This window comes from Rhinatrema bivittatum, chromosome 5, assembly GCF_901001135.1.
Source record: "Rhinatrema bivittatum chromosome 5, aRhiBiv1.1, whole genome shotgun sequence".
Lineage (NCBI taxonomy): Eukaryota > Metazoa > Chordata > Amphibia > Gymnophiona > Rhinatrematidae > Rhinatrema > Rhinatrema bivittatum.
This window is the reverse complement of record NC_042619.1, coordinates 120,890,460-120,914,037: the sequence shown is the minus strand read 5'-3', so window position 1 is coordinate 120,914,037 and position 23,578 is coordinate 120,890,460. Positions and strand designations below refer to the sequence as shown.

At 43.4% G+C, this 23,578-nt stretch overlaps 1 protein-coding gene across 5 annotated transcripts in view; it reads right to left on the bottom strand.

Moving 5' to 3' along the window:
* CAB39L (calcium binding protein 39 like) overlaps positions 1-23,578 on the bottom strand; it is a 198,745-nt gene that overhangs the window by 99,649 nt on the left and 75,518 nt on the right. For all 5 annotated transcript variants that reach the window (XM_029602855.1, XM_029602857.1, XM_029602856.1 and 2 more), the window contains 2 exons: positions 14,690-14,854; positions 8,522-8,640 (listed from right to left, as the gene is read on the bottom strand). In XM_029602855.1, the coding sequence (XP_029458715.1) occupies positions 8,522-8,640; positions 14,690-14,854 (284 nt within the window). The remainder of the gene's footprint in view (positions 1-8,521; positions 8,641-14,689; positions 14,855-23,578) is intronic.

Genomic DNA, 23,578 nt, shown 5'->3' with positions numbered 1-23,578 from the left:
GGAGAAGGGATTAAGAAGTGGCAAGAGGATGGAGGAGAGCTGTCAAAGGCAAATAGATTTAAAAGAAAGGGAGAGTGCTAGAAGAGGAGGACACATATACAGATTAAAAATGGAAGATCAAGGTTTTCAAAAAAATCAATGTTTGATCATTTTTCTGTACATAGTAGAGGTAAGAGTCATTTGTGGAATAAACAACCTTGTTACAAATACACAGTTTACAACCTGCAGTATACTGCCCCAATACTGCACTGAAACTGTTTATAAAACTAACACATTTCTTTGGCGCTCAGCTGTAGTGTGTGCTGTCCTTTAATAATACTACATTTCAATATCTAATAAATGTAAATTCCCTATTACTTAGCAAACCAACAAAGTGGAAGTACAACCGGTGCATTATTTGTTAATTTAATGTCATTTCCCCTTCTCCTGCTTCAATGTGGTCGAAAAGTAGGTTTTCACACTATAAATGACAAATTGTCAGGCTGTAATTGACCCCAGAATGTGAGGACATACAGCAAACCAAATGGACAAATTGCCAGAACCACCAGTTCTATCTACACTACATCAACACAACTCTCAGACTCTAGGGCTGGCCCAGTGGTAGTGCTGCACACTGCCTTGTGGAGGATCTGGATTTGATTTCCAGGACAGGTTTATGCTCCTCAAGACAGCTTGGAGGAGAATGCTGTGGAGATAGCACTCGCAGTGCCTAGGGGGCACTAGGGTGGAGGTCTCAGGCTCAGCCATCACTCAGTGGTGACACTTAGAGGCCATATGACTGCCTATTCAGCATTCTAGGGATTGCGATGCTATTACAGGGCATGATTCAAGAGTGCACTGCGAACAGTTTAGAAAGTTATCAGATAGGACACCAACTGACCTGTAGCCATACAAATATTTACTCAGATTGCAGAATTTGACACAATTTCCTTAGATCGAAATAAAAATTAAAATAACTTGTAATCTTAACTGATAAAATAATTTGTCTAATGTATAACATTAGCATTAGCAGGCAACTCATAATAAGAACAGTGAACCCAGTCTTGGGATCCTTTATAAGTCTGAAATACTCAAATTCAGGCTTTTGGGGTAGCGGTGAATATAAAGTTCAATCAATTGAAAACAGTCTGGGATTTGATATGTTAAAAGAAAATTTGACCCAAACTCAGCATTTTTGTTTCATGCATTTTATCAGTGGGCTTCTCAGAAGGCTATAAAATATGTTAAAGGTACTTGGTTTCACTGACCAAAGGGAAAAGAAGTCCATCTGAGGTTCTCATTAGATATTTTAAGAGTGTAGGTTAAGTGTATGAACAATATGCATCACGACAGAACTGCTCGGCAGCTCAGACAGAGACAGACTGAGGGGCTCACGAGGCAGCATGCGTGTGCAGGATCTCCCATACTTGCTCAGCAGTGATGGAGTTAGGATTTTGCCGCCCCTAGGCACTGTTAGTGCTGTCGCTTCCCTCCCCTTCCCAGACAAGGGACAGAGCAGAAGGTCAAAGGCATAACCTTCTTTGCTCTGCTGCATCTGCTTCAGGCTCAGCTTCTGCCCTCAAGTCCCTGAATGACAGGAGAGGGGCTGTTGCTCCCTGCTGTGTGCTCTGGTGTCACCCCCCTCTCTTCCTGTTCCTGGCACAGGCCTGGAGGAGGGGCTGGAATAGAACAGAGCAGTTTTTCTTTGCTCTTTCCCTTCCAGCCTGACTTCTTCCCTTTGTTCTCCGCACTGGGAGGTGAGGGGCTGGAGCAGGAAGCAGAAGGCTGTTCTTTGCTGAGTGAGATTAAGCACTTAATGGCTAATTCATGCCTGCTTGTTGATGGGGAATTCTAAGGGTACAAAATTGGAAACCTATTGTTTGTTTCCTCAGAACTAAATTCATGCTGGGTGTTCTGAACATTATGCAAATTTCATGTAAGCAGCAGAGTGAAAACCAAGTTTAGTACCAGCATGTGGTCTCCTGAATTAATCTGTATCTATGAAAACATTGCCCAGCACATACTAATACCAGATTGATATGTTCTTTAGTTGATATAATGTGTGACATCAGAATTGATACGAAGCAATCTGATCTGAATGGAGATCATTTTAACACATTTATAGGCAGATACAGTAAAGTGCGCTCCGGCGGAGCGAACTGTTAGCCTCCGGTTGGACGCGCGTTTTCCACGCACTGGGGTGGATTTTAAATGCCTGCCCGCATAAATCAGGCTGGATTTATGCGCGTGGGGCGCCAGCGTGCCTATTTTACATAGGCCGCCGACATGCGCAGAGCCCCGGGACGCGCGTAAGTCCCAGGGCTTTGTAAAAGGGGCATGTCGGGGGCGTGCCCGGAGCGACGTGGCGTTTTGGGGGCGGCGACACGGGGCGTGATTTTGGCCCGGGGGCGGCGATGCGGGCATGGTTTCGGCCCGTGGGTGTTCCGAGGGCGTGGCCGCGGCCTTCGGACCAGCCCCATGAACCGGAACACGGAGCGGGGCTGCCGGTCGGCGCGCGCAAAGTTACGCCTGCTGAAAGCAGGCGTAACTTTGCCGAGAAAGGTAGGGGGGGGGGGTTTAGATAGGGCCGGGGGGTGGGTTAGGTAGAGGAAGGGAAGGGAAGGTGCGGGGGAGGGCGAAGGAAAGTTCCCTCCGAGGCCGCTCTGATTTCGGAGCGGCCTTGGAGGGAACAGGCAGCGCGCGCTGGGCTCGGCGCATGCAGGTTGCACAAATGTGCACCTCCTTGCGCGCGCCGACCCCGGATTTTATAAGATATGCGCGGCTACGCGCATATCTTATAAAATCCAGCGTACTTTTGTTCGCGCCTGGTGCGCCAACAAATGTACGCGATCGTGCAAATTTTTAAAATCTACCCCACTATTTTTACCTCTTATACAGTAAAGGGTAATAGCGCGTGGAAAATGCGCATCCAACCCCCCCAAAACTAATAGTGCCCGCAACATGCAAATACATATTGATGGACCTATTAGTTATTCCCGTGCGATACAGAAAGCAAAATGTGCAGCCAAGCCGCACATTTTACTTTCAGAAATTAACGCCTGCCAAAGGCAGGCGTTAATTTCAGCCGGCACCAGAAAAGTATACAGAAAAGCAGAAAAAACTGTTTTTCTGTACACCCTCCGACTTAATATCATAGCGATATTAAGTCGGAGGCCCCAAAAGTAAAAACAAATTAAAAAAAAAAAAAAGTTAAATCTGCCCGTAGCCCGCAGGTTGGAAGACGGACACTCAATTTTGCTGGCGTCCATTTTCCGAACCCGTGGCTGTCTGCGGGTTCAAGAACAGATTTAGGTAAAATTGAGCGTCGGCTGCCAAACCCGCTGATAGCCACCGCTTCTGTCAAAAAGGAGGTGCTAGGGTCGCGCTAGTGACCCTAGCGCCTTTTACCGTGGGCCCTCATTTGAATATTTTTTTTTTCTGAATCGCGCGCCCAGGAGAGTGGCCTGGGCGCGCTTCGGGAGAGCTGGCGCTTGCCGGCTCTCCCGCGGGGTTTTCTGTATCGGCCTGTTACAAAGTAAGAGGTCCATATTCAAAAAGGTTTGTCTGGCTAACTTTCAGGTCGATACAGTAAAGTGTGCTCCGTCGGAGCGCACTGTCAGCCTGCTCTGGACGCGTGTTTTCCCTTACCCCTTATTCAGTAAGGGGAGGAAAACACGCGGCCCACCCGCGGCACCTATTAGCGCCCTCAACATGCAAATGCATGTTGATTGCCCTATTAGGTATGCGCGCGGGATCCAGTAAGTAAAATGTGCAGCCAAGCCGCACATTTTACTTTAAGAAATTAGCGCCGACCCAAAGGTCGGCGCTAATTTCTTCCGGCGCCAGGAAAGTGCACAGAAAAGCAGTAAAAACTGCTTTTCTGTGCACCCTCCGACTTAATATCATAGCGATATTAAGTCGGAGGTCTCCAAAAGTAAAAAAAAAAAAAAAAAAAATTGAATTCGGCCCGCGGCTGTCTGGCCGAAAACCGGACGCTCAATTTTGCCGGCGTCCGGTTTCCGAGCCCGTGGCTGTCAGCGGGCTCGAGAACCGACGCCGGCAAAATTGAGCATCGGCTGTCAAACCCGCTGACAGCCGCCGCTCCAGGCCAAAAGGAGGCGCTAGTGTCCCTAGCGCCTCCTTTCCCTCGTTTGCACCGCGTCGCCTAATTTGCATGCTGGAGCATACTGGATAGCTCGCACCGGCAAAGGGCCGGTGCGTGCGCCGGGAGAGCGGGCGTTCGTCCGCTCTTCCGCGGTTTTACAGTATCGGGCTGTTTGGGAGTTAGCTGGACAAATCTTGCTGTTTCAATTTCTCTCTCCCATGCTCCCCCTTCCTGCACAAAATTTACCTGGCTAAAAAGAAGTGATGCCGGGGATGTTCTAGGGGGTATATATTATCTTTAGCCCATCAGCATTGAACAGCACTGGCTCACCAACGTTACCTAAGTGTTTTATTTATTTATTGTACCTGAGTCAATGGAGGATAAAGTGACTTGCCCAAGGTCAGAGCAGCAGTGGGATTTGATCCCTGCTTTCCCTGCTACTGTAACCACCAGGCTACTCCTCCTCTTCAAACAGCAGGCCTAAAATTAACTGGACAACTTTGTCCGGCTAACCTTAGACCAAATATTCCATAGCACTTTCAGCCAGAGAAGTGCCACTGAATATCCAAATAAAGATAACTGGATAAGTTTAGCTGGCTATTTTACCTGCTCAGCTAATCCCAAAGGTGCAGTTTAACATTTTCAAAAACAGTAGAATTAAAAAGTACTGCTAATTTTATGCATTGTGGGTTGTTGAGCAAAGTGATAAAATATTTTTTGGCATATTACTAAAATATGTAGCTACTCTATTTAGATTTTTTAAGGACAAGACATTTTAGTTTAAAAATCTTCCAACCAATAGGTTCTATTAACAATCGGGCCGATACAGTAAAATTGTGGGAGAGTGGGCGAGCGCCCACTCTGATTCAGTATTTTAATTTATTTAAATTAGGCCCGGTGGTAAAAAGAGGCGCAAGGGACACTAGCACGTTCCTAGTGCCTCTTTTTTGATGGAAGCGGTGGCTGTCAGCGAGTTTGATAGCCCACGCTCAATTTTGCCGGGGTTGGTTCTCGAGCCCGCTGCCAGCTACGGGTTCGGAAACCGGACGCCGGCAAAATTGAGTGTCTGGTTTTCGACCCGCCAGCTGCAGGCCCATTTAAAATTTTTTTTTTTTAAATTATTTTTTACTTTTTTAAACTTTCGGGACCTCCGACTTAATATCGCCATGATATTAAGTCGGAGGGTGCACAGAAAAGCAGTTTTTACCGCTTTTCTGTGCACTTTCCTGGTACCCGGAGAAATTAGCCGCCTACCTTTGGGTAGGCGCTAATTTCTGAAAGTAAAATGTGCGGTTTGGCTGCACATTTTGCTTTCTGAATCGCGCGGGAATACCTAATAGGGCCATCAACATGCATTTGCATGTTGTGGGCGCTATTAGGTTCGGGGGGGGGGGGGGTTGGACGCGTGTTTTGGACGCGCTATTACCGCATCCAAAAGCGTGCGTCCAAATGCCGGCTAACAGTGCGCTCCAATGGAGCAATTTTGTATCGGGCAATTTTGGCCAATTTTGTGTGTCTGAAGGACCTGCAAGCAAAGTTCCAAAAGGAAACTCCCCACAGAGTTTGCTTTTGAAAATTCAGGTGAAGGGGCAGCCCAGGTAGTTTGTATCTGCTTTAAAGCAGATGCAAACTTTGCACCTGCTTTAAAGCAGGTGCAAAATACTGGTATAAAAGTATGTGCAGGGGAATTCAAAATGAAATGCCCACAGACATTTTCCCCTCCTGACCTCAGCCTGCCTCCTTTACACCTACAGTGAGGGGTGGGGGTACAGTTTTCAAAGAATCTATTCAGCTGTGTATAAAATTAGGAAAATGACCCTCCCCTGAGGCTATAAGCAAGCAACTTTCTCTTCTGTTATTACTTCAGCAATCAGGGGTGCACGGGTATGCTGTGTGTGTACAAGATGGAGCATAACGAGAGCTTCTGAGGAAGCTGGTCCAAGACAATTTGAAAGGCAACAATGAAAGCCAACAAAAGTATTTGGCTAGAGATAACTTCATAAGACCAGTAAATGTTTAAATATGCAAGCGCTCAGGAATATTACAGTTCATTTCTGCTCAGCAGTGTTGTAGATTAATGCGTCACTCAAGTAACAAACGGCTCGATCCAGTATCGTCCGCTCGAGGATTGCCCGTCTGTAACGTGCTCGTAGCGCACAATTCGGGCGCGCAAGGCAGTTCGGCGATACAGTCTCTAGTTTCACGCGTCCGTATCGCTTCTGAAAACAGACGCATAACCCTTTCCGCACCCGGCATGTAAATGAACGAAAAAGCTGTATAATGATGGAATTATCTATTCCCCTGCGATACTGTAACGGGCGCTGATATTATCTCCTCCCTAACCCGCTGTTCTGCCGCGGCCTTAACCTGCTACTTTACCGCCTCCCCCTAGTAGGAGTTAGTGTAGTGTAGTGTAGGGTAAAAACATTGCTTACCCGCCCTGGTCCCGTCCGGTCTCCTGCAGCCCCGTCCGGACCGGACGGGGCTGCAGGAGACCGGACGGGACCAGGGCAAAAAAAAACAAACGAAAAAGTAGCAAGGCTCGGGCCTGCTAAAAAAAGTTTAAAAAGTGTAAAAAACAAAAATACCTGTGTGTTATATAAAAAAATTAAACAATTTTAAATACCTGTCGGAGGGCCGTGGGTCCAGGCGGCCGGTGGGCAGCCATCAGCGGCATCCGGTAGTCCCTTCTCCCCTGCCTGGATGAGCGCCAAAATCGCACGGGCCGGTCGGCAGCGGGGGGGGGGCCGCAGCAGGGGTCGCACAGGCGCGCATTCATTCATCCAGGCGGAGGAGCCGGTGGCGAAAGCAGCCGGCTCCTCCGCCTGGATGAATGAATTCATTCACTGCCGGTGGGGGCTGCCTCTCCCGGCAGCCCCCACCGGCAGTGAATGAATGAATGCGCGCCTGTGCGACCCCTGCGATTCAGCGCTCAAGGCAGCCTTGAGCGCCGAATTGCAGGGGTCGCACAGGCGCGCATTCATTCATCCAGGCGGAGGAGCCGGTGGCGAAAGCAGCCGGCTCCTCCGCCTGGATGAATGAATTCATTCACTGCCGGTGGGGGCTGCCTCTCCCGGCAGCCCCCACCGGCAGTGAATGAATGAATGCGCGCCTGTGCAGCAGCGGGGTCCGGGGGGGCAGCGGCAGCGGGGGGGCGGCAGCAGGATCTGGGAGCGGCGGGTAGGCAGCAGCGGGGTCCGGGGAGCCAGCAGCGGCAGCATGTTCGATCGCGCAGGCAGGTAGGTGGTAAAGTAAAGATGGCCGCCTGCACGGGAAAACCGTGCAATTGGCCGCTGAAGACGTGACGTCACGACGTTTGGCGTCACGGGGTGTGAGGTCACGTCTTCAGCGGCCAATTGCACGATTTTCCCGTGCAGGCGGCCATCTTTACTTTACCACCTACCTGCCTGCGCGATCGAACATGCTGCCGCTGCTGGCTCCCCGGACCCCGCTGCTGCCTACCCGCCGCTCCCAGATCCTGCTGCCGCCCCCCCGCTGCCGCTGCCCCCCCGGACCCCGCTGCTGCACAGGCGCGCATTCATTCATTCACTGCCGGTGGGGGCTGCCGGGAGAGGCAGCCCCCACCGGCAGTGAATGAATTCATTCATCCAGGCGGAGGAGCCGGCTGCTTTCGCCACCGGCTCCTCCGCCTGGATGAATGAATGCGCGCCTGTGCGACCCCTGCAATTCGGCGCTCAAGGCTGCCTTGAGCGCTGAATCGCAGGGGTCGCACAGGCGCGCATTCATTCATTCACTGCCGGTGGGGGCTGCCGGGAGAGGCAGCCCCCACCGGCAGTGAATGTGCGCCTGTGCGGACGTGTCCCCCCGCTGCCGCCGCCGCCCGCGGCCTAGATTTAATACGCGACCACCCGGCTCCCGCCGCCGCCGGCCGCCAGGACCCACGCGGCCGTCTGAAACTAACGCGCGTCCACCCCCGCCGCCCGGAACAGGCGCCCACCCGCCCGCGGCCTAGATTTAACACGCGACCACCGGCCCCCCGGATCCCGCCGGCCGCCTGGACCCACGCGGCCCTCCGACAGGTATTTAAAAATTTTGATTTTGATTTTTACACTTCCTGGTACCTGTCATTTCAAATGTCATTTGAAATGACAGGTACCAGCGCACCCTGGTTACTGTATAGGCGCTGTATTAAGCGCCTATACAGTAAAATGGGTTACGCGGCCATAACCCTTCCCTAACGCTTCACAGCCGCGGCATGCATTTGCATGCGATTAGAGGAGAGTATCGGGGAGTTAGTGAAGAGAACTGTGCGTGCGGGGAGGAAGGGTGCGCCTGACACTACCTCACTGTTTTTACCGCGGCCTTACTGGATCGAGCTGAAAGTAGGTCAAGCAGAAGACATGCAGTCTCTAACTAATGCTTTTTAACAGAATGCCAACACCACTTACACACCGACTGCACGGCAGTAAAGCTTACCCTTTCAGAAGAATAAATAAGATATGCTGATGGGAACTAATATACTCCACTGTGGGACTGCGAGTGCCAATCTGTCTCCTCAGGATGTTGTTAAATATCTGAGACACATCTTTCTTTCCCTGTTAAAAATGTAAATGCGGAAACATTATTAAAGCAAAAAAAAAAATCACAGTGATTTGTTTTTGTTTCTTTAGTTTTCAGTGAGCTTCTTCCCTAAAACTGAATACACTACTTAACATGCTAAGGCTTTTAGAGGTTTTTACGTTTCATTTAGAAAATCTCCCTATAGCTGCTGAGTGGCCCCAGATGAAAAGTAACTGGAAGGCAACTACATGACACCTTAGTCTTCCGGAACGATGGCATAACAGGCCACATCTTGCAGGCTGCTGACCCTAAAAGTGGCAGCAGCTCATCTTCTAGACCCCAAGAATAGAAAATACATTATTTTTCCCCAAAATGGACATGGTATGTTAGCACAATGGACATATTCCTTAGTTCTGCAGATAATTTTCATGCTCTCAAGGAGGCCTAATTGCATTCCAGTGTTGTATGCCAGTTGTATGCCTAATTCACTGCTTGATTATTTTATAAAAGGATTCCAGTGACAAGTGCCATTGCGAATCTGTTTGAAAAACATAAATTCAGCAAAATTTCAGGGCATATACAATCCACATTCAGATAAGGATGCTTCACACTGCTGGTGCTAACTGTGCAGAGGTGAGTTTGTACCAGTATCTAACCTGGTATTTCTTTGGCCCAGTAGTTCCTATTTTAATAGACCCATCCTGCCACTATTCTCTATCTGGTTAGTACTGCAATGATCCTGAGGTCAACAGCCAAACCCCATGGCTTCTTCCGGAATTCCGTATCCAGCCAATAGGTGTCACCCTTATTGATGACCACAATCCTGTCCTCACCTAGGGGCTGGGAACAAGGCCTTCACAGGATCCCCACACCCAGCCGACCTGAAGTGCAGGTGGCCTGATCTGGGAATCTAACCAGGGCCCCCCCTGAATGGCAGTCTTCATCTCTCTTAATTAATGCTGCAACAGAATGTTTCATACTTCTCTCAATGCAGTTTATGAAAAAACAGTTCAGAAGTTCCTTGTAAGGCCCATCACTCGCATCCAAGCCATACCCCCAATATACCACCAAGAAAGCCACTGGCTATATGTGCAAAGATGTTCTTATGTTCTTATGGGACATACTGGGAAATCCAAGGAAAGCGCAGTACTAGAAAACACCCAAATACAGATGGAGAAAGAAATGTTGGAGACGGGTTTTGAATAAATATTTAGTGCTATGCTGCTGTACCCACTTAAAGCCTCTGTGGTTGCTACTGAGTGACACGGTTTTGACGATTTGATATATGCCTGCAAAAATTGGTAAGGCCAAGCAGCAGTGGGAAGCGAGTTAAAGAGGAAGCACACAGACAGAGGAGGAGGGAGGAAGAGAAAGGGAAACAAACAGGGAGGGAAAGGAGGAGAGAGCAAAGAGAGAGAAAGTGCTGACAATGTTAGCCCTGCACCATGCTGACTTAGAGGGTGTTATAAAGTTGGAGTGGGAGAAGTTGGGAGGGGGAAGGCAGTGGAAATAAGGGAAAAGAAAAGGAATCACAAAGAAAGTCAAGAAATGGAAAATACTGAAATGGAGCAATGAGGAAAACGAAGCTAAGGTTTATAAGAAAGGTAGGGATACTTTATTTTGGGTTTTTTTTAAAGCTAAATATTCATAAACAGAAAATAAGTTAACATGGCACATAAGAAAATAAAATTAACTAATGCTAACACACCAAAAACATTTTGTTTAAAAGTTCTGAACGTACACTGTACAGCAAATGCTAGACTGTGCACAAAGGCCTGAGAGATCATGCAGCAACCTTAGAATGCTTCACAAAGGAAACGTGACAAATAGCAGTCCAGCCGGAGGTTTAAAACCACGGGTGAAACTTGCAGCTTTACCAAATGAATTTCTCTCTCAGAAATGCAGCAACCCTGAAACATATTGGGGGGGGGGGGGGTTAAATACCACAGAAAATCAGTTTGGTAACACTGCACGATCTCAGTCCCTTAATGCAGCAGCAGCAAATTAAAAAACAAACAAACCCATATGGGAATTGATTTAAAAAAACACCTACCCCTTCCTCTTTCCCCTCCCCCTGTGGATACTGCTGTGTAATTTGTGGCTATGCTAACAAATTTAAAGCAAAACTACAGAAACAAAATCGTGACTGCTGTACTACAATATTTCTCTCTCAAACTGCCTCTGAGAACAGAGGGGTCCAATCGGAGGAGCATTCCAATAAGGTCATACAGATTCTTTGATTGATCTTCAGCACCCAAGTGCCACTCAGGAAGAATCAGAGGAAGGACTGAAGAGATTTTTTTAGCTGCTGCTTATTTAATCAAAACACTTTTACTTTACAAGTGTATGGTGTTGATTAACAGGTGAGACAGTCTAATACCAGCATGACTTTTTCTAGGTGTTCTCTCTCACACTGTCTTGCCAGCATATGAGAAAAACAGCTAGAAGGGTTATGTGACTTACAAACCCCATAGGAGGCCATATTTATTCAACCAGGTTTTCATTGTGTAGAAGTGTGCAGCAAGAAATATATACATTCTCTTATGGCAAAGGATCCTATGAGTGATCAATGTGACTCGTTGATATGCTGTCTTCATAGCACCTAGGTTCAGGTGAGAAATTTCACTATATACATAGCAAGTCATCGCTCTCAACAAACAAAATCAGACAACAAAAATCACTGCAGTAAGTGCACTTGCTTCATTTCCAGACTGACACTTTTTACTAAAAAACAACTTCGACTTCTGACCTCTGTCGTATAAACTTGTAATAGGACGACAGAGATGGAGCCACTGCTCGTTCAAACCTAAACATCTGATCTAGGGCGTTAAACACCGAAGGGCACTTAATATTCACAAAGGCGTTACCATGTTAATGAGGATAAGGTCTGTTATTTATTGCAGTTCCTTACAAGTGAATTTTCAAAAGAGTAATACATGTAAATGTAACATACTATCATGGGCAAAACCAATTGACAATTCAATAGAATATAATGTAGTAATTTTCAAAAGCCCTTTTGCAAGGGTAAAGGGCATTTAAAGATGTGTAAATGCTTTTGAAAATCAGGCCTATTATTTCTAATGGAGCCTTTTGTGCTAGTGCGATAATGAAGTTTGCAACAGCTGTAAAGATGTACAGCCCTATTCACAAACTGTTTTCCAGTGTAGGCAGGAATGTTCATTTTTGGTAGTGTTTTGTGAAGGCTGACTTACCTCTGGGAACCTAGGCATACGGTTTATTAGACTGGAAGCCTGAAGTTTCGATAATAATGCATTCATGAAACCTTGCAAAGTCTCATTCTCTTATTCAGTATTACAGCCATAAAAATGCAAAAAAATATCAAGCAAGGCATTTACGTTTGCTTGTTTTCTTCCTTAGAATGCTTGATGATGATGATTCTTACTGCCGTCATTTACTAAGTTATTATACACAAATAGGACTGGGGGTTGGGTTCCGTATGGGAATTTGATCTACTATGGATAAATGCATATAAAAATTGCTGCTGGGCAATCTAGATGGGTCTTCTGGTCTTTATTTTCTGACATTTACTGTGCTACACATGAAAGGGCAAGTTAATAATGGTTTCAAGAAGGCAGCAGGGTTAGAACAATGTCTGATTTTCAGTATTATTGCTCTCCAACCCATGCTGTTCAAGGAGACCCTTAAGTAGGGACAAAGAAACATACATCAAATAACAGACCAACACATCACCATAAGATCCATCTAGTTTTGCCAATTTACTTTCTAGTACAATCCCATAGACCTCCAACTGACTTCTTGTTCCCTTCATTTCTGTTTAACTAAGGATCCTCTGTGCTATATATATCAGGTTTTCTTAAATTTAGTTCCAGTTTTTGTCTCCACCACCTCAGGAGGTTGTTTCATGCATCCACCCCACCCTTACTGTGAAGAAACATCTTCTAATGTTACTCCTGATTCTACTCCCTTTGACCATTGTATCATGATCTCTTGTTGTAAATCTTCTTTTCCAAAAATAAATATTTGCTTCTTGTGCATTATTTATGCCTTTGAAGTATTTTAATATCTCTCTTATCAGATCTTCTCTCTGCTCTCTTAAAAGCTATATACAAATTGAGGTTCTGAAGTCTCGTTTCATAGGGTTTTGGTATCCCTTTTTTGGATTGCTACTACTCTGCTTATATCCATTTCGAGATATGACCTCAAGAATTAGACACAGTACTCAAAGATCTCACTGAAACACTATCACAGAAACACGTTTGATCTTCTTCTCTTCTAACGCCCATGTTTATGCTCCCTGTTTTTTGTAATTTTGCCTTCTATAATCGGTGTTAATTGGTTTTCCCCTAGTTCTATTGTAAACTGGTACGATAAGACTTGGTCTTGAGCATCGGTATATTAAAAGAATTTAAATAAATAATAAGTAAATAATAATAACTATCACCTTATGCTTCCCTATGCACCCTGGCATTCCTCGGGTTTTGGCCACAGCCCCATCAAGCTGCAAAAGTAATCAACCGAATCTCTTCCTCCTGATTTGTTTGCATTAGTATCTCACCATACACAGAGCAGGAGGGGGAGGGACTGGAACAGAATGGCTGTTCTTTATTCTGTTATGCTGTAAAGGTGGCCAACCTGTGGCTCTTTCATATGCAAAATGTAGCTCTTGTCCTCCTGTCCCCAGGTCAACTGGGCAGCAATTTGGAGGACAGGAGAAAAGAGGCTGGAGTAGGGAGCACATACAGCACCTGCACCCCTTACTTCTTGAGAATGTGAGGCTGTTTGGTACTGTGCATTTTGGTTATTTGGCTCTTACTGCATGAGATGCTGGCCACCCCTGCACTAGGGCATGGAGCTCAATGACTCTAGTTACGTATTAAATGATGGCTGAAGAAGACCAATTGACCTATTCAATCTACCCTGTTCTTCCTGTTTACACTGCCCAAGGAATAATATACCTTAGCTGCCAACCACAGAGCATGGCCACCTGTAGAGTATTGCTCCTATCCATGATAGTTTTGTCATCTCTCTCCTTTGTTCTCTACCTTCAGAACACACAAAATCCCCTATTCAGTTCACACCCAGCACCCCTACCCCCACCTATTTCTAACCATAAGCCCAATAATAACCCAAACAGCAGCAGTACTAGTACAGTCAACCATTGCCCAAACATGTGGCCTATCAGGACCCTGTGGCCCTTACAGGTGGCATGGTTACTCTGCCACTACCAACTTGCTGCACCAATTTGGGATTGTGACCAAAGCAGACTAATTTGGAATTTGTCAGTGAAGAATTCTTGAAGCTCTGAGTGACTTGATCACTGTGCTTACACTGCCCACAGAGCCTGTCTTGTGTGGAAGCGAGTCTTGAGGACAACATTACTGAAGCAACCATAGGAAGGAAAACCATTAGCTATTTGCTCATTCTGAATGAAAATCTCCACAAAAGAGTGATATTCCATGAAATCATGGTCTGTCTCCCTATAGTGTATTTAGTAGAGCCCTTGCTGAAGTGGCAGGCAGTGAATAATTCAGCAGATACTGAACACCACAAAAACATTTTCATTTCATTGTTTTTCTCCTCAAATTATATTTTGAATAACAGTTTACAGCTATGAAGATCTGCAATAGAAGGGTTTCTTAATTTAACCAAACAAAATGTCCGTCATCTTGGATAGTGAGCGAGAGGCAAAAAATCTGGAGGTTTCAAAAGCACTACATATTTTTTTTTAGTGATCATATACAACCTATAAATAATTACTACTCAAAATATATGGAAAAATATTTCCCGGTGATGTACTCAACTATAATTTAGTATAATTTAATCAAAAACCTATCTGATTTTCTCTTGAGAAAGAGCTGTCCTTAGCCACCAAATCTTTCAGGAAAGGAAACAAATCTATTCTCAGGAAGTACAGACAAACTGAAAAAAATTAAATATTCCAAGTAGCCCCATTAATAATCTGAGAAACATTATGCAAGTGAATAAGCTTCTACGCAAGTATGCAAAATTCAGATGTTAAAGTTCACAAATGAAATGAAACTGCTGTTTTGACTGAAGTTACAAGCAAAATAAAATATTTTTAGCATACAAGTTATAACCTACCTCAAAATCTATGAGGTGCAAGTTGGCTATCAGTGTTACCAGCAGACCGCTGTTGTACAATTCTTGCGCTAGCTGTGCTACAGTTTCTGTCTGCGGTTCTTTGTCTCCACTACCACACAGAATTTCCTTTGTGGCTTGTAATGATTTAGATACTTCTTCAGAGGCCTAGGGAACAAGGTTAGAGACAGAATACTACATAACATTCAAGGTAAAGTGGAAATTTTCTTCAAAAGAGAAGTATGTCAAGGACACTGCACAAAATTACCTATTTTGATTATAAAACATATTAAAAAGGCAATGCTAAAGCATGTATGTCAAGTAATATACTCAGCTTGTTACACCTCAGTACTAAATATTTCTAAAGTGTCTAATGTTTTATATTCTTTATGCTCATATTTTTATGGAAATTATTCCTTACAAAAGATTGACAGGGACGTGAACAACATCATCATACATTTATCAAAAAGATTATTTTATTTATTTTCCCAGATGTTCCCTGCCCTTTCCAAAAAACACCAAGGCAGAGAATACAACTAATTAAATTTCAAAAATGTAAAATCAGAATGAAACAATAAACAGGAAATAACATAATATAACAACTCACGATTAATAATAAAAGTCTTAAAATCCATATTAAACAGTAAGGAGGCAATTTTCAAAAGGTTTTACTGCTACTTTTATTTGCATAATTCCTTTGAAAATTCATTTCACATGGCTGAATTGTCAAAAGAGTTTATGCGCATAAATGTGTTTTGAAAATTGCTACAATATATGCTTGTTTGTGTGCAACTCCTTTGAAAAATTACCTCCACAGTGAACAAAATAAACTAAATATGTGTACTTTATATTAAAAATCAAGAATCTCTAAAAACCAGTGTGTGAGACTATATAATACATTTCATGTAAATATGAAATAAAGCAGGAAGCAGCTATTTTGGACACTCCCAAAAGTAGCTACAAAAAGGAAGGACTTCAAAGGTTTTTGAAAACATGGCAGATCATCCATAAGATGCAAACTGAAAGGAATGATATTCCATGACAAGGACCCACTTGGGAAAAAGCTTGCTTCCAAGTACTCTCTCTTTTGATATCTCTAGGAGCTGAAATTTTCAATGGCTTTCCCAGAGAAGAGCATAGGGATCACAAAGCAACATCACAAACTAAAATCACTAATTTAAACTGGAACCTAAATCTTACTGGAAGCCAGGGTAAATTCTCAAGAATAGGAGTTATACGATCACTGGACTCTGCACTAAGATGGGCAGCAGGATTTTGAATCATCTGAAGAACCCTCTGGAATTGGATGCGAGAAAGTCCGATCAAAATTGAATTACAATAGTCACGTCATATACCAATTCAGCCATATCATTTTGAGAAAAAAAAAAAAAGAAGGTTTAACTGCCTAATATGTCTCATCTGAAGGAAGAATACGTTCATTATTGAAGAGCTACATGGGTGCACATGCACATGCTTATGCCGGCTCGCACCAACAGAGGCAGATCGGTAGGGTTTTAAGGGTCGGGACTAACTGGGGGCAGTGAAGTCCATAAAACTAAAGGGATTGGAGATCCTCCCTCTCAACTGGGTGAACTGAGGACGAACTGGTAAAACTGGAAATGGCATCAGCGCATGCCCCTTTTAAAATCCCCTGATTTATGCAGTAGAAGCATTCATTTATTTATTTATTTATTTAGGTGTTTTATATACTGTGATTCCAAAAGAAGATCACAACGGTTTACATTATTAGGGTTCTTATGCAAGGTTAACAATCATATGCTTTATGTTAATGTTCATTCTTCAAATTCAACAACATAGAGAATACATGTTGTTGAAAAATACATGTTTTCGCTTTCAGTGTTAATTGGTTTACCCCAAGTTCATTGTAAACCGGTACGATAAGACTTGGTCTTGAGCATCGGTATATCAAAAGAATTTAAATAAATAAATAAATAAAATACACATTCTAGATCATAATTACACATCATCATGGCTATCACAATAGTTCCTATCTAATTTAGTTCATATTAATTCATTCTAGGTTTACATAGCAATGAAATAGATTTTAATCCTAATCCTATTGGTAATCCCTTTATGTCATTTATTATATAATTTGCAGGCACCCACTTAAAATTTGGCGCACACGTGCGCGCAGCTAGCCTATTTTATAACACACATGCATATGCACGCGCAAGTTACAAAATAGCCACGTCCCTGGGCATGGGCCGAACACACACTTGTGCGCCAGTTTGAAAGTTACTGTCATGGCGCTTACAAAACAGCAACTTGTAGATGTATGTCTAAACTGGCCCTGGAATGCCCCTAAACTGGCCCTTTTTTTTTCCTGTTCATATTCACACACACAACTCAGCTGGATCTAAGATTTTAGCACCCACAGGCAGAGAGTGCTATGGTGGCACCCCTTTGGGTGCCTTCAAAAATTTTGCACCTCAGTCAGTTGCCTATGCCTACATCTGGGCCTGGTAACACTGCAAGTACATGAGTATTCTTGAGGTTTATAAAAATGGCATGTGTGTGTTTACTAATGAGGATATTGGGGGAGATACCGGTTCCAGAGCTTGTTTTCAAGGGTGATAAATCAGATAAAGTGAACCAAATCACTGAAACCTGGAAGATGTAGTGGGCCAGATTGACAAACTAAAGAGTAGCAAATCAATTGGACCGGATGGTATGCATCTCAGGATTCTGCAGAAACTAAAAAATGAAATTTCAGATCTATTAGTTATAGTTTGTAACCTATCATTAAATAATCCATTGTACATGAAGACTGGACGTTGGCCATTGTAACCTCAATATTTATAGAGGGCTCCGGGGGTGATCCGGGAAACTATAGACCAGCGAGCTTGACTTCTGTGCTGGGAAAAATAGTGGAAACTATTCTAAAGATCAAAATCACAGAGCAAATAGAAAGACATAGTTTAATGGAACACAGTCAACATGGATTTACCCAAGGGAAGTCTGGACTCACAAATCATTGCATCTCAAAAAAGATATAGTTGTACTGGAGAAGGTACAGAGACGGGCAACCAAAATGATAAAGGGGATGGAACAGCTCCCCTATGAGGAAAGGCTAAAGTGATTAGGGCTGTTCAGCTGGAGAAGAGACGGCCGAGGCGGGATATGATAGAGGTCTACAAAATCATGAGAGATCTAGAGTGGGTAAATGTGAATTTGTTATTTACTCTTTCGGTTAATAGAAGGACTAGGGGGCACTCCATGAAGTTAGCAAGTAGCACATTTAAAACAAATTGGAGGAAATTCTTTTTCACTCAACGCACAAGTAAGCTCTGGAATTTGTTGCCAGAGGATGTGGTTAGGGCAGTTAATGTAGTTGGGTTTAAAAAAGGTTTGGATAAGTTCTTAGAGAAGAAGTCCACTAACTGCTATTAATCAAGTTGACTTAGGGAATAGCCACTGCTATTAATTGCATCAGTAGCATGGGATCTTCTTAGTGTTTGGGTAATTGCCAGGTTTTTGTGGCCTGGTTTGGCCTCTGTTGGAAACAGGATGCTGGGCTTGATGGACCATTGGTCTGACCCAGTATGGCAACTTCTTATGTTATGTTCTTATATGCATGCACATACTACTAAGGGGGATAACTTTCAAACAAATGCGCGTGGTGGCATCTACACATATAGTTTTACCTGAGAACTTTATAACCAGTGCATATGATATATACGCATTTTTTTAAAATGTACGTACCTTTGTATCTCAACATATGCACCATTCATGCAATGCATAGAAACAATGCATATCAATGTACTGAATGCGCATACTTTTCCTACCTATTTTACAAATATATGCGCATATATTTTACACACAAAATTAAAGTAAGACTTACTCGCATATATCGGGATTTACATGCATAAGTCGGCCAATTTTAAAACATGTGCATGTCAAGGAACTTACCTACAAATTAGTCCACCAGTTCCCCCAGACCTTTTCCAGGTGATCAAGACCCTCCAGTTTCTTTAGCCTGAACTCCCCCACCCCCCCCCCCAAGTTCACCCAGATCTCCCATCTGGTCAATAGTACACTCTAAACATGTTTAATACTACTTATGCCAGATAATTAGCAGGTGTAAAACTATGCGAGAACGCTAGCAAATGTTCAAGTGTCTTTCAAAATAGCAATTTATGCCTCTAATGGTTGGCCCCACCCCATGTGTGTGTGAAAGCGAACATTCACACGTGTTTTCTACTTCTATAAAATATAGAATATGCAATTAGAGGTTACTTGCGCATGTATAGGCTAATTTTTTGTGTGTAAATTTTTGAAAACTCACCTGTATGTTTGTTTTTATTAATTTTACAGCACAACCCCCACATAATTCTTTGAAAATTGCCTCTAACGTTTCTAATTTACACTGCTCAAAGGATTCTAAAAGTTTGTATCGCTGGCTGGCTGGCATGCATGAATAGATTATACTTTACCATCAAGATGATCCGCAAACTTTTTACAGTCTAAGGAAGAGAACTTACTGCTCGCCTGCAAATGGCATGAATTTTAAATTCTTTACCAATTTAAATAAATGCTCAGGAGGGTTTTTAGGTGACAACAATTCCTTAGACCAAAAAGATTTTTTGGCTTCCCTAATAGCTATCAGGATAATTTTAAAAGGATCGCACATGTGCCCATAAATGAACGTATCGGTGCACACGTAAAGAAATGCAGCAATTTTAAATGATTTCACAAGCACATGCGTATCATTTAAAATACCCCTCCCATGTGTATGTGAGCATGGGATCTTAAGAGTTGGCTCCAGTAAATGTCCAGCACATATTTTCACTAGGTCTTTAGCGGCTTTTATGCACATATGCAGGCAGATTTTAAAACATGGTTATGAGAGGAAAAAAAAAACAGTTTTTCAAAGTAGTCCACCAGTTTGCCCAGTTGATATCGACTCTGCAATGTCCCGCTGGTTCTTCATCCTGCACCCCACTTGACTCTGAACTCTCATGCTATGCTTAACACCCTAAAACTCAAGATCTCCAGACTTGCTCTTCATCAGGACCAGCAGTAAAGTTATGCGGATAACAAACCAACGTGTGCCATGGTCAGCTTTTTTAAAATGCAGACTTATATGCCTGTCTTGGCCCCGCCCCTTTTCCACCCCCTTTATCCTTGATGCACACATGGGTATGTACACACATACTTTGCGGAATCTTAAAATGCACGTTGCTTGCATGAGGCCCGCAAACACGCATATGTGGCCGTTTTTGCATTGAGTGAAGCACATAAATTCGACCCCTATGTTAGGAAGTCTATAGGAAACCAGGCACAGCAGCCTCGCCTAGTCTTCCTTAAGACCCAGACCCGCAAGGAATCTTGGGCAAAGTGTAGAACTCAGAGGCCCCGAGAAGAGACAGGAACCCATTGTATGCCAAGACCTGCAATGTGTGATGTCTGTGTGCTACCTGAACTTAAGGTGTGCTGCATTTGTTTGTTTTACTTTTCTTTCACTTTAGATAAATCGCACATAACGAAACAGCCAGAGTCTGCCTCCTTATTCCTTCTGGCTGTTTCCCAAGCTGCTATTGCCAAGTTACCACAGCATATTTATACACTTTGAAATGTTCCTGATACAATTATTTGTCAGGACTTGTTTTGGTCTTACATCAGCAATTTTCTAGGCATCTACCTTTCGGTTTCAAAGATCTTAAAAAATTTTGTGAACCATGGCACTGGTCAGATCATTTTTTAATATATTTTTTTCTATCTTTGCCCATTGTCCAGCAGTCTGATAACATACTCTAACAATAGGCATCTTATTTCAAAGCAGCAATTTTATTAATAGCTGCATTCAATTCTGAGTCCCAAGAGGCAACCAATTATTCTGTGTCGCTCCTTAATTCTTTGAACAGACACTCTGAGAACCATAAATCTTTTCGAAACAAGATCTAACAATAGGCATCTTATCAGACTGCTGGACAATGGGCAAGGATAGAAAAAAATATATTAAAAAGTGATCTGACCAAATAACCTATGAGAAGACTATGTGCTTAATTTCTCCAATCCCTATGTTATTTTTACGAGAAAAAAAATGAGGTCCAGAGTATGACCGGCAATGTGCATTTTGAATTTTCAGTTGGTAAAAACAAAAAACAGAAAAAAAGCATGTTCAGGAATTCATCAGCTGATCTAGAGAGTGAGGAATCAACTTGTATATTAAAATCTTTTCTGACAAACAGATTCCAGAGTTATAAATAAGGTTCAACTATAAGGTCTACCATGTCCAGTAGGACTTCAGACGGATTCCTTGGTGCCCTATAAAGCAAGAGTTGCTTACCTAAAACAGGTGTTCTCTGAGTACATCAGGATATGAGCCCTCACTCGTGGATAATATCTTTTGACAGAGCATAGTACAGAAAATGTACACAAAACCTTCTAGAACTTTTTGCCATGCTCGTTTCAGCATGTGCAGGATGATCCACGTCACCTCACTTCTTTCACAGAAATCACAGAGTACGTGAAAAACTAACTCCAAGGGAAGGTGGCTGGCTTACAGGTAGGCAACTCTTGCTTTCTCCAAGGACAAGCAAAATACAATTTTCGCCAGCCAGGAACCCTTAGCTACAGACTTTCCTGTAAAAAAAAAAAAAAAAAGGGGGGGGGGGGGGGGGGGGAGGGAAATACAACCAGAAAACACTGCTATTGGGCAAAAATGCTTTTGGTAGTGGCCAGCCATTTTCTTCCATTATCCTTTTTTTTTTTAATTGGGGAATGGAATTGGGTTCTATATCTCTAATAAATTCTGCAGGAGACTTACCAAACCTATTGTGGTGTTGGGAATCCCTGTCCAAACAGAAGTGAGATGTGACTGTGTAGGGAGAAGGTAAATTTATACTTACCTGATAATTTACTTTTCTTTTATACTGCTAGACCAGTCATTACAAATGGCATTGTCCCTCCTTCACAGCTGACAGAGATAGAGGACAATCCTTTTTCATGACCTCACTCAGGGGTACAAAGGAGGTGTGACCCTGACAAAGAACCAGTAGCCTACTGTCAAAGCTCTAGAAATCCCCTTTATACTTTATTTTATTTTATTTATTTATTTTATTTTATTTAAAGTTTCTTTTATACCGATGACCGTTTACACATCGCATCGGTTTACAGTTAAAAAGGAACAAATGGGCAGAACCCTTACATATAACATTGAAAAAACAGGTTAACTTTTGGGCAGGGCCCTTACATGTAACTGAGAACAAGGAGGTTAAAACTGGGATAGGGTATAGAGCTGACTGTGCTGCGCAGCGTCCGTGATATCAATAAATAGATACAGCAAAATCACAACTATTTACAAAAGCTAATTACATAAGTAGCCGAGTCAAAGTACAAAATCGATGGGCATGAGACGTATTCCGAGAAGTAGATTCCTAGTCATGTAGCAAATTCTTAGTTACTCAATTTTTAGTTAAACAGTGGGGGTTTATGTAATGGCAGGTGATGTGTGGTAAGCTTGCTGGAAGAGCCATGTTTTCAGTTTTTTCTTGAAAGTGGGTGTGTATGTTTCCAGGCGTATATCGGGAGGCAGGGAGTTCCATATGGAGGGGCCAGCGAGAGAGAAAGCTCTGCTTATGGTAGATAATTTGAAAAATTTGATGGGTTGGGCACGTAGGGTTCCTTGGAGGGCTGTACGTGTGGGTCTATTCGAGGTACGGGGGAGGAGTGGGGGGTTAATCCAATTGAGGTTAGAGTTCAACAGACTTTTGTGGATGATGTAAAGGGCTTTATAGAGAATTCGGGAATGTATAGGGAGCCAATGAAGTTCGATAAGTGTGGGGGTGATGTGATCTCCTTTTTTTGAATTTGATAGTATCCTAGCAGCAGCGTTTTGTAGTAGTTGTAAGGGTTTGGTATAGGTGGCGGGAATGCCTAGAAAGAGTGCATTACAATAGTCTACCTTAGATAAAATGATAGACTGGAGTACAGTGCGGAAATCAGAAAAGTGTAGCAGTGGTCTGAGTTTTTTTATGGTTTGGAGCTTAAAATAGCATTCTTTGATGATAGATTTGATGAAGGGTTTGAAAGTAAGATGGTTATCAATAAGGACACCAAGGTTGCGAACGTTTGATGGGAAAGATGTGGATGAGTATGCAGGTGGGATGTCTGGGAGCGGTGGCCTATTAGATATGATTAAGAGTTCAGTCTTGCTGGGATTTAGAGCTAGTTGCATGTCATTTAGTAATTTGTTGATAGAGGAAAGACAGGCTTCCCAGTTAAGCAGAGCAGTATGGAGAGAGTCATTCTTGAACATATATTACAGGGAACATATATTACATATATTCTTGAACATATATTACAGGGAACTGGGCCCCATTCTGAGTGAGGCACATATGTAAGATGAGGGAAGGATATAGGCAACAGGAGGAGGGCGCTTTCAGTTGCATCTCACTTGATGCCCTTAGTTCCCCTGACCCTCTTCACCCTCGTCTTCCTGGGCGGGATGCTGACTGGTCTAGCAGTATTCAAGGAAAGTAAATGAATTAGGTACGTATAATTTTACCTTCCTTATCATCCTGCTAGACCAGTCATTACAAATGGAATATACAAAAGTCTCCCTTAGCTGGGGCGGGTGAAGACAGGGCTGTCTTACCAATCATTGCCTCAAAGCCAGCACCTGACTCGGACTGTGTAACCAACTTATGGTGTTCAAGAAGGTGCAAAGATGACCACGCTGCTGCCCTACCAGTTTCTTACGGAAAAGCTGAGGTACCTCTGCCCAGGATGAGGCTTGCGCCCTTGTAGATTGAGTCGGAACCTTAGCGGGACCTGCTATCCTGATATTTGATAGACCAATGCTATTGCCTCTTAGATTTGTCTGGTATGGAGGCCTTAGAGCAGAGCTTTCCAAACTTTTCATGTTGG